This window comes from Vipera ursinii (assembly GCF_947247035.1).
Source record: "Vipera ursinii genome assembly, chromosome: 8".
NCBI classification, from domain to species: Eukaryota; Metazoa; Chordata; class Lepidosauria; order Squamata; family Viperidae; genus Vipera; species Vipera ursinii.
The window spans coordinates 21,687,767-21,705,244 of NC_139519.1; the positions used below are offsets into that span (position 1 = coordinate 21,687,767).

General features: G+C 46.7%; 1 protein-coding gene across 1 annotated transcript in view; it reads right to left on the reverse strand.

Moving 5' to 3' along the window:
• NCAPD3 (non-SMC condensin II complex subunit D3) overlaps positions 1 to 17,478 on the reverse strand; it is a gene marked incomplete at its 5' end in the record, with an annotated part of 43,197 nt that overhangs the window by 25,236 nt on the left and 483 nt on the right. Inside the window, 10 exons of the mRNA XM_083368609.1 lie at positions 713 to 965; positions 1,471 to 1,596; positions 2,199 to 2,271; positions 3,126 to 3,256; positions 5,459 to 5,546; positions 5,727 to 5,788; positions 7,196 to 7,363; positions 8,677 to 8,849; positions 9,676 to 9,838; positions 11,071 to 11,225. Of these exons, the coding sequence (XP_083224735.1) occupies positions 713 to 965; positions 1,471 to 1,596; positions 2,199 to 2,271; positions 3,126 to 3,256; positions 5,459 to 5,546; positions 5,727 to 5,788; positions 7,196 to 7,363; positions 8,677 to 8,849; positions 9,676 to 9,838; positions 11,071 to 11,225 (1,392 nt within the window). The remainder of the gene's footprint in view (positions 1 to 712; positions 966 to 1,470; positions 1,597 to 2,198; positions 2,272 to 3,125; positions 3,257 to 5,458; positions 5,547 to 5,726; positions 5,789 to 7,195; positions 7,364 to 8,676; positions 8,850 to 9,675; positions 9,839 to 11,070; positions 11,226 to 17,478) is intronic.

A 17,478-nucleotide genomic window follows, 5' to 3' on the forward strand; every position in this document is an offset into this window, starting at 1 on the left:
ACCGTTCATTTAGCGACCGTTCAAAGTGACTCTTAGGACTCTTTTCCATACCACTGCACGTTGCATGTGATCAAAATTCAAATGCTGGGCAACTGGCAGGTATTTATTTATGAGGGTCACGTGATCCACCTTTTTGCAACCTTCTCACAATTGGCAAAGTCCTTGGGGAAGCCAGGTTCATTTAACAGTTGCAGTGATTCACTTAACGACTGAGGCAACAATACCTAGCACCCAGGGGTGGGGAACCTTGGCTCTTTTACGACTGGGGGACTTCAACTCCCAGAATTCCTGAGCCAGCGATGCTGGCTCAGGAATTCTGGGAGTTGAAGTCCCCAACTCATGAAGGGGCCATAGTTCCCTAAGCTGGCTCAGGAATTCTGGGAGTTGAAGTCCCCAAGTCATGAAGGGGCCATAGTTCCCTAAGCTGGCTCAGGAATTCTGGGAGTTGAAGTCCCCAAGTCATGAAGGGGCCATAGTTCCCTAAGCTGGCTCAGGAATTCTGGGAGTTGAAGTCCCCAAGTCATGAAGGGGCCATAGTTCCCTAAGCTGGCTCAGGAATTCTGGGAGTTGAAGTCCCCAAGTCATGAAAAGGCCATAGTTCCCTAAGCTGGCTCAGGAATTCTGGGAGTTGAAGTTCAGAAGTCATCAAAGAGCCAAGGTTCCTCACCCCTGACCTAGCCCAACATTTCACCCGGTCCTTCTTCCTACTTACTGCCATGCAACAGCTCTTGAATGTCCTGCACATTTGATACAACTTTGTTCTCCAGACACTGAGCGAAGCTTGACAGGGCTTTGCTGCGAACGGTGGGCACTTTGTCCGAACACCGGCCAAAGATCATGACCTGGACCAGGAACTTGTGCTTCAGAAAGACCTGCTGCTCTTCAGTCAAAGCCACGTCCTGAACTCGTTCTGGATGTTCCAACAAAGCCAAGGCCACGTCGAGGGCAAATATTCTGTAGGAAATCTGTCACGGGAGAAAGTAGGAGGTTTAGTTATTTATTTATTTTTCCACAGGTGTTTTTTTCTTCTTTTCTTTGAACCGTTCATCTCCCACGGAAGTTGCACAGCGCAGCGGTCCCCAACTTTTGCAGCCCGCCTGGGCTGGGGTGGGGTGGGGTGGAGAGGGGAACCAGGCTGTGCCAGCGGTGGGCTGGCACATGCAACACAACATGCGAAAGCGGCAGGCTAGCACACAGGCAGATGTGCGCATAGCTGGACTTGCACAAGTTGAGCTGCTGTGCGTGCATATGCCCGCCGTCGAGCTGCATGTGCGCCAGCCCACCACTCACGTGGGCCAGCTCCAAATAGGCCACAGCATGAGCGGGAGTGGGTTGTGTCCTGGTGGTCAGGGACCCCTGGCATGGTGGAGGGGGCCTATCAGTTGAAGGATAAATCCACTTTGGTAACATGTTGACTGTCATGGATGCGGCTGGCAATGTTCAAAAGACAAGACAGGTTGATTTCTTTACCTTGTTATTGCGCGAGTATCCGTATAGCCAAGCAGTGAAGTTGGCATGCTCAGCACATGGGAGTTTGTACAGCAACTGTGACAATGACAATGCTGCGTAGGTCCGGTATTCGGATTTATCAGGAACCTAGAATGAAAAGGAATAAAGGGATTGATCAAATTGAGCTGAAGTTAGATGTTCTATCACAGTGACTTCAACGCAGAGCTGGCTCCTGAATGTTGACGACTGGCTCTCCGCTACAACTGATCCATGGAAGAGGATCCCGATGAGACGGCCACCACAAATGAATCCCTGTTTTAATACTAATTAATACTATTAAATAGTGTTAATACTAATCCCTGATTAGTACAGTGGAGAAGAGAACCATGCAAATAGCAGAGTCAGAATGATGAAAGAGGTGACGGGATGGAGTTTGTGAGATCAAAAGACCTAGTAATGGAATGTCAAATACCAGAGACCCGTTTGAGTTATTTTTTCCCCCTTTTGGAGAGTTTTTTTCCGCCTCGCATATATTAAAGCGCAACTCTAAAATCAAGACCCAAATTCAGGATGCGGTCAGCCAGAAGCAAAACTTGGAAGATGTCCAAATAAAATTGTTGAACTTCTCAGACATATACTCCAGCTTATTAGTTCTCAGTTGCCTGCCGTTGTTAGGAAAATTCACCTTTCCCGCCCCACAAATGGACAGGTCTGATCCTGTTCACAGAAGGGCAAAGATCACACCTCACCTTGACACAAATATGCTGCAGCAAGATCCTCAGTACAGGGAAGGCAATTTCTTTCAGTTCTTCAGTGAGAGAGCTAGATAGGAGATACACAAACAATTGGTTGATGGGCGCAGAGAGTGTGGCTCACTTCTCAGGCCAAACTTGGGAATTTGCAAGTTTTTTGAGGCTGTGTATATGCTTCTGAAGCAGGGATCACCTTTCCCAGACTGAGTCATGCTTGGCCTTTGAGCGGCAAACAAGACAGGACCATGTGGTACAAAACCAACAGGGTCAGGATATTCTTCCCTGCAGGAATAAAAAACATATAATTGCAAAGCAACCGTAATTTTATGTTCAACCTCCTGGTTCTGGAAACTTAAAAAGCCAAAATAAAGATAACCTATGTGCAAAAGGGGACGCGGTGGCTCAGTGGGTTAGGGTGCTGAGCTTGTCGATCAGAAGGTTGGCAGTTTGGCGGGTCGAATCCCGAGTGCCGTGTAACAGAGTGAGCGCCTGTTACTCGTCCCAGCTTCTGCCAACCTAGCAGTTCGAAAGCACGTAAAAATGCAAGTAGAAAAATAGGGACCACTACAGTGGGAAGGTAACAGCGTTCTGTGCGCCTTTGGCGTCTAGTCATGCCAGCCACATGACCACAGAGACGCCCTCGGACAAGCGCTGGCTCTTCGGCTTTGAAACGGAGATGAGCACCGGCCCCTAGAGTTGGAAACAACTAGCACACATCTGCAGGGGAACCTTTACCTTTACCTATGTGCAAAAGTGGGAAGCACGTTCAGCCCACCATGCTGATGGTCTTGGCATTCAAAATTAATTGCCTGCACGGAAAAGATATTGAGATATCTAAGGATATCTAGGGGTGGGGTGGCAACAATTCACGAAAAGTGGTTCGGCACCGGTGCAGAAGAAGTAGACCAGCCAGGTGGACTTTACCTGATGAACTTGAGGGCCAGTTTCCTTGCATCAACGATCTGAGAAGGGATGGGGAGGCAGACCCCGCCCCCCTGCTTCCCAGGCAGCATCAGGATGACCCTGAGAAGTTGATAGAACACTTGGCGCAAACTCTAGGGAAGGAAGGGAAGGGGAGAAAAAATTGGAGTACAGGCCCAGTTGGATAATCCCACTTATCTTGGTTAAATTAGCAGCTTTGCTACAACAGAGGACAAAGGTATCCTTTGTCCTTTAGTCACCTTTTGCCTTTAGACAGTTTTGGCCTGGATTATTGAGCCTATATTGACAGGCAGACAGACAGAGGACAAAAACATGTTATCTGTTTTATTTAGCCCAAGCTTTGTATAACAGGTTTCAGCTGGCATGCTCTATCTCTTTCAAAAAAAAAAAAAACAGGGAGAAAAAAAAGAGAAAAACACTTTTATTTCTAGCCCTGTTCTTGTTCAATGTCCCCATCCTTAAACCAATGCACTCCCCGTTATAAAGCTATTTTTTATAAAGGGAACATTTTTCAAAAGGAAACTTCTATTTCAGCCTTTCTGTCCTGTGTGTGTGTGTGGGGGGGGGGAATTTGTGTGAAAACAAAAGGAAAATTTTTTGGGAAGATTCGTTTCAGTCCAAGATCACAAAAATGCTTCTGGAAAATTAGCACCGCTCTCCCCGTTAGTAAAACGCCCACAAGCCAAGCATGTGCAACAGTATTAAAGCTCCATCTAGCAGGGAAACTAAAGAACTGTCGGTAGGAGTTTGGGGCTTGGGAAAAGATTGAAGAAATTGGCAAAAATAAAAAAAATCCTTTCCACATATCTGTTTCCCTGATAACCCCAGACATCAGATTTGGGGAGAAAAATAGATTGGGGGGAGGGGGGAGGGTGGGGAACAGGATGTCCAACACAGAGCTAACTCTCTTCAGATTTAATAGGGCTATCTCCACTGGGTCACCTTTCCGACAACGATAACTTGCTTTTAAATCAGCACCCAAATTCTCTGGTTTGACCTAGGGTGGGAAGAATTAGCCGGCAAATAAGGTTGCCATCGACCAGGGTACACCTGATTGTGGTTTGAAATGTTTATCCACCATTTTCAGTGTACTTAAGGAATAACATTAAAGGAGAGGAGATGGCTGGAGGATCCGACCTCCCTTACATTACTTGAAGGACCCTGGATGGGTTAAGAGTTGGGAATGCCTAGATGTAACCTCAGTATTAGGGACGCGGTGGCTCAGTGGGTTAAGACGCTGAGCCTGTCGATCAGAAGGTTTATTTATTTATTTTTATTTTATTGCATTTATATACCGCCCTTTCCCTGAGGACTCAGGGCGGTTAACAGGGAGTTAAAAATCAAACATACAAAAGTTAAAAACCAAGTTAAAAAATATTAAATCTACCCTGTACTATTAAAAACCCCAATTTAAAAAATTTTCTCCTCAGCCTGGGCCCGAGAGCTCAAAGAGCCAGGTCTTCAGGCCCCGGCGGAATGATCGGAGGTCGGGGGCAGTTCTCAGCTCCACCGGCAGCTGGTTCCAGAGGGCAGGCGCTCCCACTGAGAAGGCCCTATCCCTGGGTGTCACCCGCCGGCAATCTCTTACTGGCGGAACCCTGAGCAGACCCTCCCTGTGGGAGCGCACTGGGCGAAGGGCGTTTGATGCCGGCAGCAGGTGTTCCCTCAAATACCCCGGACCCAGGCCATGTAGGGCTTTATAGGTTGGCAGTTTGGCGGGTCAAATCCCGAGTGCCGTGTAGCAGAGTGAGCGCCTGTTACTCGTCCCAGCTTCTGCCAACCTAGCAGTTCGAAAGCACGTAAAAATGCAAGTAGAAAAATAGGGACCACTCCGGTGGGAAGGTAACAGCGTTCCGTGCGCCTTTGGCGTCTAGTCATGCCGGCCACATGACCACGGAGACGTCCTCGGACAAGCGCTGGCTCTTTGGCTTTGAAACGGAGATGAGCACCGTCCCCTAGAGTCGGAAACGACTAGCACGCATGTGCGGGGGAACCTTTACCTTTTTAACCTCAGTATGCTCAAATGGAGGATAACAACACATTGTGTGAACAACGGGAAGAGACACAGAGCCCAGCACATCTGCTGGTATGTCGGCTACTACCGACAATGACTTATTTTGGCCAAATATAAAGCTAAGATAGTGGCTTCATTCTGGCAGTTTAAAGTCTACGCTGGACCCGGAAGAGGAAGAAGCAGCCAGATCTCCTGTAAGAGACAGATGCATTTTCTTGGCCTTTTCCGTAGAAAGAACAGTTTGATAGGCCCATGCATTTAGAATCGAAGCAAGAACAATATTAATGAACACAACCTTTACCTTGTCTCCTAGGCTGTGAAGGGGGGAACACAACAGTCGTAGGCCAAAGTAGGCAAGTTCTGAGATATACTTGGCTCTGGAAATAGTCCTGTAGCCAAAGGAAAAATTCTTGGTTGGACCTATTTCGTGATATAGAGTAAATGTTTGCAGCTTAAGTCTATTATCTTCAGGGGAAGAACATTCAGTTTTGCTCGACTCCATGCCATCAACCCCCACTTGGCTTCATAGAATCACAACATAATCTTGAGATTTCCGAGCAAAAACTCACGTCATGTCTAAAGGCTTGAAGTCTTGAGTGCAGGGCTCCAGACTTGTCAAATTAACAAAGATCTGTGAGAAAATAAGTCAAAATACATTTTATTTATAACAGAATAGAATTTTATTCATTCATTCATTCAATTTCTATTGTCAAACAGAAGAGGAAGTTGTCACACTGACACTCCCTTGGCAAATATTACGGGATGATAAAACTGGGGAATTCTGGGAGTTGAAGTCCATACACCTTCCAGCTGCCAAGGTTGAAAAACACAGATCTGATTACAGGTAAGGATTGACTTACAGGCATTCATTTAGTGACTGTCTGAAGCACGGGGAAAAAAGTATCTTACAATCAGTTCTTGTCCTCATGACCATGACTGCATGCCCACCATCGTGTGAACAAACTTCGCAAGCTTGGTAACTGGTATGTATTTACGACAGTTGCAGCATGCTGGGATCATGTGACTGCCATCTGCGTCCTTCCCAGTCCCAAGCAAAGTTAATGGGGAAGGCAGATCCGCCTAACAACGGCAGCGATTTCCTTAACAGTTTTGGTCCATGTGAACTCTCAAGCTTCCTCCTTCCGTTGTGTATTCAAGATGGACAGTGATTACCGGTAATAATTATATGTTACTTATATGTAAGGGTGTAGGTCTATACATATGCTGTATATAGTATGTTTAAATGTGTGTTATGTACGTGTACACTTTGAGAGCAAGCAACTAAATTTCATCTTTAGTGTGCCAGTGTGCCCACAGTAAAAAAATGACAATAAAAGTTCTCTCTCTCTCTCTCTCTCTCTCTCTCTCTCTCTCTCTCTCTCTCTCTCTCATCTATCTATCTATCTATCTATCTATCTATCTATCATAAGATAAGATAACCTTGTCATTTTTTTACTGTGGGCACAATGGCACACATCAAAAATGAAATTTAGTTGCCCGCTCTCAAAGGGAAACACATACATGACACACACCTAAGCATACTATATACAACATGCGTATAGACCCAGACCCCTACATATACATAACAAGTAAATATTAAATGCCGTCCATCTTGAACATATCACAGAAGGAGGAAGCTTCAGAGTTGGCAAGGTTAATGCTGAATGGAATGAAAATATGGCTGAATCTGGATGTTCTGCTTCAGATACCACGAAGCCTCTATCTATGTATCTATGTACCTACCTACCTACCTAATCTATCTACCTACCTACCTACCGTATGTACCGTATCTACCTACCTACCTACTGTATCTACCTACCTACCTACCATATCTATCTATCTACCTACCTATCTATCTACCTATCTACCTACCTATCTATCTATCTACCTATCTATCTATCACCACCATGGCAAAAGAGGTCACAAAATCGGGTCTCGCTTAACCTCCGCCTGGCTTAGCCCTAGAAAGTCTGACCCCCAGGTTGGTCGGGCTAGCACAGGAGGCCTCCTGCCACTTTAGCCGAGAGACTGCGGTCACCTGAATGCAGTTCTGCACGCACTGTGGCCTCTCTTTCAGGGAAATCTTGGAAAAAAGCCTCAGGAGGTTTTTCAGCAGAAGGAAGAGGGCCTCGCGGATTTCTAGCAGCTCACGGGCTGAGAAGTAAACCTCTTCCTGAACGTCTTCCTCTTCGAAGATGTCTTCCATCTAGAACGGCAGGAAAAGGACCATGGATTGGTTAAGCAAAAAATCGTAGCTTCCTGGTATTGTCAGGCAGTAATTCTCATCAACAGGGTGGATAGGAATTGATACTGAACCCCACTCTCGGGGTGTATGATGGAGGGGGAGGGTCCCTAAATTGATAAATAAAATAAAACTTCTGGGAGCAGCCTCCCCAGGTAGTCTTCGACTTACAACAGTTCACTTAGTGATTGTTCAATGTTACAACGGCGCTGAAAAAGAGCGGCTTGTGCCCATTTTTCAAACTTAGGACCCTTGCAGCATCCCCGCGGTCACGTGATTTTGAGATTCGGATGCCTGGCAACTGACTCACATTCGTGACGGTCGCAGTGTCCCCGGGGGTCGCGTGATCCCTCCTTTGGCGACCTCCTGACAAGCAAAGTCAACGGGGAAATCGGATTCCCTTCACAACCGGGTTAGCAATTTAACAATTGCAGTGATTTGCTTCACCCACGGGGGAAGAGAAGTCGTAAAATGGGGCAAAAACTCACTTAACGAATTAGCCCCATAAATGTTGGGCTCAGCTGTGGCCGTAAATTGAGGACTGCCTGTATCATCTATTATTTCGATACAGCAAAGATAGGCAACCGAAGGCTTGTTAAGTGTAGAACCGTGGTGGCGAAGCTATGGCACGTGTGCCACAGGTGGCATGCAGAGCCCTCTCTGTGGGCACGCACGCCGTCGCCCCAGTCCTAGGCCTTCAGCTAAGTTTCATAAAACCTTTTTGCTTCCGCTGCCGTGTGCAAAAAAAAAAAAAAAGTTCAATCGATCAATTTCACAAAGTTAGGATCGCTTGAACTTTTTAGTCCCACCCATTCTGCTGTTACCACCGCAGCCACACCCACCCAATTGGCCACGCCCACCCGGCACCTGACGATACATAAGTGGGTTTTTGGGTTGCAGTTTGGACACTCGGTCTCTAAAACGTTCGCCATCACTGGTCTAGAACAAGGGTCCCCAATCCCCAGTTTGCGGACTGGCACCAGCCCTCGACACATTAGGAACAGGGCTGGGCGAGCGAGCGAAGCGTCACGTGGGCATGTGCGGGATCTCAGTAGTGCGCGAAACCAGGTCTCCTAGGCATGCGAAAAAAATATCTGTTGCCCAAAATGTTGGGGACTGCTGCTCTAGAAGGCCTGGCCTTCAGCTGGTCTACTCAACACTGGAATATACCAAAAAGACCACTCAACCATGCAGCAGGAAAACAGACAAAATGCTTTTGGTAAAGAAGAATTCTTAATTATTACTATTACTATTATTATTATTATTTATTAATTTACCGGAGTGTTTTCATTTCTTGCTGGCTTCCCTTTCTTTCTATCGCCCATCAAGCTTTTGCACTGCTTCTTTTTCCTTTTTCTGGGCAGCTCCAAGTCCTCAGGCCAACATTTCGACAGGGTTTGAAGACATTTCTCAAACATGACTGGATGCAACACCCGGTTGGCTATGCTGCCTGCCAGAAAAGACGTTTTGCATGTTAAGGGAATGCTACTTTTATACACCACCTACAGCGAAGGGGGCACAAAATAATAATTGATAACGTATTATCAGGTGTTTTGCACCCCTAAAACCCTCTTGCAGATCCCTCCCTAAGAACCTAGACACCTCTATTTGTTTTCTTATCTTACTATCTTCCCCTCCCTGCCCAAATCTCTTTCTTCCACACCTTTTATTTTCACAAACATTGTTTGTTTGGTAAGTTAGGATGAAACAAGACGATTGGTCATAGATAAATGAGAATTTGAGTACAACTTTTCCTCGGTGTGATGGCGTTACAACACTACTGTATTTTTTGCTGCAGTCTCTCTCTGCCTTGCAGGACTGACATTGTTTTTCACTTCCGATCCCAACGAATGGATGAGGGCTTAAGGAAGCTTTGCAAAGTTCACACATTACTAGTCAAGATTTTGCTTTCCTAAAGACTGGCCCGCTTGCTCCAGACGTGTCTAAATCAGAGTTAAAGAAGCCTTAAGATGTATGTGCTTCAGTTGCTAGAATTCCCCAGCCAGCAGGGGTTGAAGCCGACACATCTTCAAGTTGCTAAGATTGAGAAACCCTGGTCTAAATCAGGTTGAGGGGTCCTAAGAACAGACCAGAAGAGAGTAAGGAGATATCCTATTACTCTACAAGCTACCTGGGCTGATTGATGGAAGTTCATTCCTAATACTCACAGACAGCAATTCTACTACCATGAATGGAACTGAGTTACAAGGCTACCACGTCGAGATATCCATGCAAAACACGGGTCAAACCACGACACAGGCAGTTCACAGACCTACCAGGGATTTCAACTAATAAAAAATACAATCCAGCTGCGTGGAGGGCAAACAGGCGTTGTTGAGTGTTGGCCTTTCTGTTCTGGGCCTCTTGGACAAAGTGATGCAACACAGCGACAAGAGTGTTAGGGGAGAGGTTGTTTTCCACCAGAAGGGGCCAGATGCTCTGAAATAAAAGAACAAGCTGAGAGCAGGCTCACGTGAGGTCATTTTGGGGTCAGGCTAGGGAGACCCACCCGGTGATGAGAGAGTCCTCTTGTGTTTTAAGAGGAAAAGCACTGCTGGTTGAACTTCCCATCAGTATGTCTGGTTTCACAAAAATCAGGTGCTGTTACGCTTCTGAACTGGTAGGTCTTCCGAGCCAACCATGCCACCTGGGAATCTGGTTTACACTATCTCCCATTCTTTTCTGAAACTTCACAGGGGTGAGAAACAGAGGTGATGGATGAGCTGCACCCCAAGGACGTCCACGTGTCCTAATCTACTAATGGAACAGCTCCATCAAGCGGTTTTTTTTTTTTAGATCAGTGATATTTAAGAATGTTGCCAAACCCCAGGCTTAAAGGAATCATTTATCTGTAGCCTCTTTCAGGCAAAAGCAAGTATGTTTTCTCCTAGATTGTCTTTGGATGGAGAATCTAAGACTCTATATATGGACTAAGGCATCAATTTTTTGTTTTTCATTTCATTTTTCATTTAAATTATTGCCAAGGTAAGTTTATTTCAGTGTAAGATTAGGGCATATTGGGATTAGAGCCAGTTTGTCTAGTGGTTAATACACCAGGCTGGAAACCAAGAGATTGTGAATTCTAGTCTTGCGTTAGGCGTGAAAACCATCTAAGTGACTTTGGGCCAGTCATCAGGAGACTGTGAGTTCTAGTCTTGCGTTAGGCAAGAAAGCCATCTAAGTGACTTTGGGCCAGTCATCAGGAGACTGTAAGTTCTAGTCCTGCCTTAGGCATGAAAGCCATCTAGGTGACTTCGGGCCAATCACTAGGAGACTGTGAGTTTTAGTCCTGACTCAGGTGTGAAAGCCTTCTAGATGACTTTGAACCAATCATCAAGAGACTAGGAGTTCTAGTCCCACCTTAGGCATGAAAGACAGCTGGGTAACTTTGGGCCAATCAGCAGGAGACTGGGCATTCTAGTCCCGCCTTGGGCATGAAAGGCAGCTGGGTGACTTTGGGTTAATCCCCTTCTCAGCCCAACCCACCTTACAGGGTTGTTGCTGTTGAGAAAGTAGGAGGATGGGGGAGAAAAAATCTTCAATCTAAAAGTACGTAAATGTGTTGGTTAAATATCTTCTCACTTTTCTACTGCCTGAGTAATTGGGATTTAATAATCACAGACACTATAAAGCTGGCCAGTTAATGCTAAGAGAAAGCAACGGTTCCTTACTTCCATGGTCTCATGGTCATCTGCACTAAATGGAGAGAGTGCCTCGTAAAGCTGGACAAAAGCCTCCACGCCATCATCGGTTACCAAGCCCTCGGTCCTGGGATCCAAAGGATCAGTCTCAGTGAAGTCCAGTTCCCATACAGTGTCAACCCAGGCTGAAAAGAGAAAATATGTAAATACTTAAAATAGATCAAGAACATAAGCTTCCATCAGTAATAAAATGAAGAAACTTTCAAGGTACAAAAGCTTGTGTTATTTTACGTATTTATGGGTTGAATTGTAAGCCTCCCAGAGTTGCTTTCTAGAGTGAGATGGACAGCCAATATAAATAAAATACAACAAAATGAAATACTCACTCTTCCCTTCCTTTTTCTGAATCCAAGGTACAACCCTACAACATATTTGGCCAGGTGATGTCTAGAGAGGATTTAATTGTTTATATTTTCTTTTTTCTTTTACTGTTTGCATTTTGCTTTAGTAGCTGTGACATAATCTGCTTTGTGGTCATTAGAAGAGTGATATATAAATTTTTAAAAAATAATATACAGTAACTCTTGTTTTTAAAAACAAAACAAAGCAAAAAACAAAACCCCTCTCCTCTAAGTGAGATTAAATTTGTGACACAACTAGCAATTCAGGGGGAAAAAATTACCACCCTTCTCTATGTCATTATCTTTTTAAACGTCTAAGGAATTGCAAGGAGAAAAAAGCCTGAAGCATAAATTAGAATGTCTTATTAAAACTAATGATGGTATATCCACTTTTGCAATTCCAGGGTAAATATTGAAACAGGTTTCCAGTTATAAATTGCCACCAGCAAGAAAAATAGTTCTCCCCTTTTAAGATACAATTCAATCAGCCAAGCAAAATATTGCAAGGCATGAAGCAACACAAGGCAATTGTAACAGCTTTCTCCATCCTTTTAAGGTGTGGATGAGTCATGAGGATTTAAGAGTGCCAAATTGAATTTAAATTTACCAAATATATCATTCTTTTGGTAAAAAAATACTTGGTAATTTCAGAGAACATCATAATTCACACTTGGTTCAATAAGACTAATTCTTGGAGATATATACAGTATATTACGTTATGACCCTCTCATTTTCTCCTTGGCTCTATTTGTTTTAGATGATCAAATGTGAGTTGATAGTTTGATCAATTTCAGACTCTGGAATTAGAAAAAAACAGAAACACAGTTCTTTTCATTGCTGTTTGACAATCAGACATTTAAAAACACAAGGCCCTTAAAAGCTTGTGTAACTGGTGGGGTGTGTGCTTATCCTCAAGCATCGCCATTATGAAGTAGATTTTATAGGAAGTTATAAAGTTGACCAAGACACTGAGAAATTTAAGGAAAGATAATCAGTAAATCAATTTCATTGTAATTAACCTTGACTTTCTTTTTGGATAATTTCCAAGAATTGTGTACATATAGGAAACTACTTTTTGTTTTTAACTATTTTTTAATGGAGTGTTGTGAGCTGCCTAGAATCATCTATGAGATAAGCAGCCATATAAGTCCAATCAATCAATCAATCAATCAATCAATCAATCAATCAACAGCTAAAAGTCTAGTGTAACATGAATCCTCTATTTTTTTGTATTTATTGAAAAACACCTTGAATCCTACAGACAGGCTATATATGTATAGTATATGTACACACACACACACTCATGTTTGAGGAAAACACAGTTGTGTAGACCATCTGTGTACATGGAGGAATGTGTGTATGTGTGAACGTACCGTATATACTTGAGTATAAGCCGAATTTTTCAGCCCACTTTTTGGGCTGAAAAATTCCACTTCGGCTTATACTCCAGTCAACAAAAAAAACTGCGCGGAGGAACGGAGACCTGCCGACGTTTGGGGAGGTTTGGGCGCCTCCCCAAACCTCGGCAGGTCTCCGTTCCTCCTGCCGACCTTTGGGGAGGTTTGGGCGCCTCCCCAAACCTCGGCAGGTCTCCGTTCCTCCGCGCAGACCTGCCGACGTTTGGGGAGGTTTGGGCGCCTCCCCAAACCTCGGCAGGTCTCCGTTCCTGTTTGGGGAGGTTTGGGCGCCTCCCCAAACCTCCCCAAACCTCGGCAGGTCTCCGTTCCTCCGCGCAGACCTGCCGACCTTTGGGGAGGTTTGGGCGCCTCCCCAAACCTCCCCAAACCTCGGCAGGTCTCCGTTCTTCCTGCCGACCTTTGGGGAGGTTTGGGCGCCTCCCCAAACCTCGGCAGGTCTCCGTTCCTCCGCGCAGACCTGCCGACGTTTGGGGAGGTTTGGGCGCCTCCCCAAACCTCCCCAAACCTCGGCAGGTCTCCGTTCCTGTTTGGGGAGGTTTGGGCGCCTCCCCAAACCTCCCCAAACCTCGGCAGGTCTCCGTTCCTCCGCGCAGACCTGCCGACCTTTGGGGAGGTTTGGGCGCCTCCCCAAACCTCCCCAAACCTCGGCAGGTCTCCGTTCTTCCTGCCGACCTTTGGGGAGGTTTGGGCGCCTCCCCAAACCTCGGCAGGTCTCCGTTCCTCCGCGCAGACCTGCCGACGTTTGGGGAGGTTTGGGCGCCTCCCCAAACCTCCCCAAACCTCGGCAGGTCTCCGTTCCTGTTTGGGGAGGTTTGGGCGCCTCCCCAAACCTCCCCAAACCTCGGCAGGTCTCCGTTCCTCCGCGCAGACCTGCCGACGTTTGGGGAGGTTTGGGCGCCTCCCCAAACCTCCCCAAACCTCGGCAGGTCTCCGTTCCTGTTTGGGGAGGTTTGGGCGCCTCCCCAAACCTCGGCAGGTCTCCGTTCCTCCGCGCAGACCTGCCGACGTTTGGGGAGGTTTGGGCGCCTCCCCAAACCTCCCCAAACCTCGGCAGGTCTCCGTTCCTGTTTGGGGAGGTTTGGGCGCCTCCCCAAACCTCCCCAAACCTCGGCAGGTCTCCGTTCCTCCGCGCAGACCTGCCGACGTTTGGGGAGGTTTGGGCGCCTCCCCAAACCTCCCCAAACCTCGGCAGGTCTCCGTTCCTGTTTGGGGAGGTTTGGGCGCCTCCCCAAACCTCGGCAGGTCTCCGTTCCTCCGCGCAGACCTGCCGACGTTTGGGGAGGTTTGGGCGCCTCCCCAAACCTCCCCAAACCTCGGCAGGTCTCCGTTCCTGTTTGGGGAGGTTTGGGCGCCTCCCCAAACCTCCCCAAACCTCGGCAGGTCTCCGTTCCTCCGCGCAGACCTGCCGACGTTTGGGGAGGTTTGGGCGCCTCCCCAAACCTCCCCAAACCTCGGCAGGTCTCCGTTCCTGTTTGGGGAGGTTTGGGCGCCTCCCCAAACCTCCCCAAACCTCGGCAGGTCTCCGTTCCTCCGCGCAGACCTGCTGACGTTTGGGGAGGTTTGGGCGCCTCCCCAAACCTCCCCAAACCTTGGCAGGTCTCCGTTCCTGTTTGGGGAGGTTTGGGCGCCTCCCCAAACCTCCCCAAACCTCGGCAGGTCTCCGTTCCTCCGCGCAGACCTGCCGAGGTTTGGGGAGGTTTGGGGAGGCGCCCAAACCTCCCCAAAGGTCGGCAGGAAGAACGGAGACCTGCCGAGGTTTGGGGAGGTTTGGGGAGGCGCCCAAACCTCCCCAAACGTCGGCAGGTCTGCGCGGAGAAACGGAGACCTGCCGAGGTTTGGGGAGGTTTGGGGAGGCGCCCAAACCTCCCCAAACAGGAACGGAGACCTGCCGAGGTTTGGGGAGGTTTGGGGAGGCGCCCAAACCTCCCCAAACGTCGGCAGGTCTGCGCGGAGGAACGGAGACCTGCCGAGGTTTGGGGAGGTTTGGGGAGGCGCCCAAACCTCCCCAAACAGGAACGGAGACCTGACGAGGTTTGGGGAGGTTTGGTGAGGCGCCCAAACCTCCCCAAAGGTCGGCAGGAGGAACGGAGACCTGCCGAGGTTTGGGGAGGTTTGGGGAGGCGCCCAAACCTCCCCAAAGGTCGGCAGGAGGAACGGAGACCTGCCGACGTTTGGGGAGGTTTGGGGAGGTGCGCGCGATCCTGGAAGCACCGAAGCCTCGGCCGCGCGCAAGTCCTCGGTAAGCTCCGGGCGGTCACTTGCTTCGCGTCTCCTGAGGGAAGGGGGGGCGACTGGAGCGGGCGTGTTTCCTCGCCTGCTGGGTGCCGCGATTTGCCCGGGGAACGCGCGGGCCCGAATGGCAGCGTGGAGCGAGGAAGCGGACAGCCAGGGCTTCCCCGAGAGCCGCGGCCACACAGGGTATTCCTGTGTATTCAGGCTTGCAAAATGGCGGATCGAGCCTCTGCTGGCGGCAGAGGCTTGCAGAACGGCGGATCGGCTTATACTCGAGTCAATAACTTTTTCCAGTTTTTGGGGGTGAAATTGGGGGTCTCGGCTTATACTTGAGTCGGCTTATACTCAAGTATATACGGTACATACACAAACATATCTATAGATGCATATACTGTACATATACATATATATTATAAAGAAAGAAGTATCTTTCCATTTTACTTGGATACTCTTTATTTATTTGCCACAATCTATGTGGACTCCTAGCAGCTTACAACTGTAAAAACAGGAAGAAAACCCTCACAAAATACAACCTAACAAAGATCTTCCATTAGCATGAAATTGTCTAACTCCTTCATCTCTTGACAATGAGCACACATCTTCAAGTTGCCAAGGCTTATTTATTTTATTTATCAAATTTATTTGCCGCCCATCTTGAGGTAGAAGGCGACTTTGAGCAGCTTACAAACAAGATAAAACACACAAACATTTGACAATTCTAAATTAAAAAATGATTAAAATTACATTTTTAAAAAAAAACTAAAAGAAAACAAGGATTCAGAGAGGAGACGTGGGGTGCCTTCTTATTAGTGCATCAACCACCTCTCCAGCCAACAGCTTCTCCTTCAGAGCCCCATGCCAGATGCCATAGTCAGGTTCTAAGACCTTTCGTGGAGGATCTCACACCCAGATTGCTGGGGGCAACAGGCTTACTCTATAAACTGCTTAGAGAGGGCTGTAAAGCATGTGAAGTGGTATATAAGTCTAAGTGCTATTCCTATCTCACCTTCTGCGCCACCATGTATCAAAGGGCAGGAATCTTGGCAGAAAAAGACTCTTCTCCTGGATCCCACCAGCCAAAATCCCTTGGCTGGTGGGATCTGCCGTAGGCCCCTTCCCTAGCACGAGTAGGGTGGACAATCCCATTGGAGAAAGACTGGCTGAGAAACCCTGCTCTAGAGAAAGGCCATAACAACTCAGGTAAGATGTCACCAAGCATAAGGCCATTCCTGTGACCACAAAGATCAGCACTGTCATCACAGGGTAAAGGTGGCACTGTGAAAGTTGGACGTTATGAAAGAGAGAAATGCCTTCAAAGGAGAGATTTGCAAATAAGGATAAAGAGCACCAGACCTCCGGAAGTACTAATCAGCCAGTTCTGGATGACATCAAGACTGAAAGGCTTCCTTGCCTTCAAAAAGCAGAAACTCACATATTTGGAGCAAATGATGCCAGTGGATTAGAAAACAAGAACTATGCTTAGCAAAGTGTATGTGTGTGTTAATAAAAGGAAGGTGACAGATGAATGAGGTCTACTGGATTCATTCAGAAGAGGCATACTTTCAGTAAACTGCAAAGAACCCTAACCTTATTGCATCACCAAGTTGATTTGCAAGTTCAAGGGAGGAAAAAAAGAGTGATAAATGAAAAAAAAGCTATCAATTCTAATAGCCTACAAGTTACTACTTGGATCAGCTTGAAAGGGCAAGCATTTGAACCCTTGACAATAAACCCAACTCAAAGCCAATTAGATAGAAGATGACAGATAGAATAACAAGAGTTGGTAGGTACCTTGCAGGTCATCTAGTCCAGCGTTTCCCAACCTTAGGAACTTGAAGATGCGTGGACTTCAACTCCCAGAATTCTATGCTGGCTGGGGAATTCTGGGAGTTGAAGTCCACGCATCTTCAAGTTCCTAAGGTTGGGAAACGCTGATCTAGTCCAACCCCTAGTCTACTCCAATTCATGTACTATATTATAACCTTTCAAGTCCTTTTTTTTTTTGGGGGGGGGGGGAGGTTTGTCCTGTTTATGCCGCGGCCTCAAAACACTCCTTTTCCACCTGGCTGACCTGGACTGACAGGGATTTTAATTATGTTTTTAATTTTTTAACTCTAATTTTTAATTTATTTTAATTTTAATTTATTGTACAGAGGCCTTTAATTTTAATTTTATGTTAACTTCTGTATTTATTGTATGTTATTGTTGTTAGCAGCCCTGAGTCCTTCGGGAGATAGGGCGGCATATAAGTCCCAAAAATAAAGAAAGAAAGAAAGAAAGAAAGAAAGAAAGAAAGAAAGAAAGAAAGAAAGAAAGAAAGAAAGAAAGAAAGAAAGAAAGAAAGAAAGAAAGAAAGGAGTGGTGACCCTTTGAGAGATATATGGAAC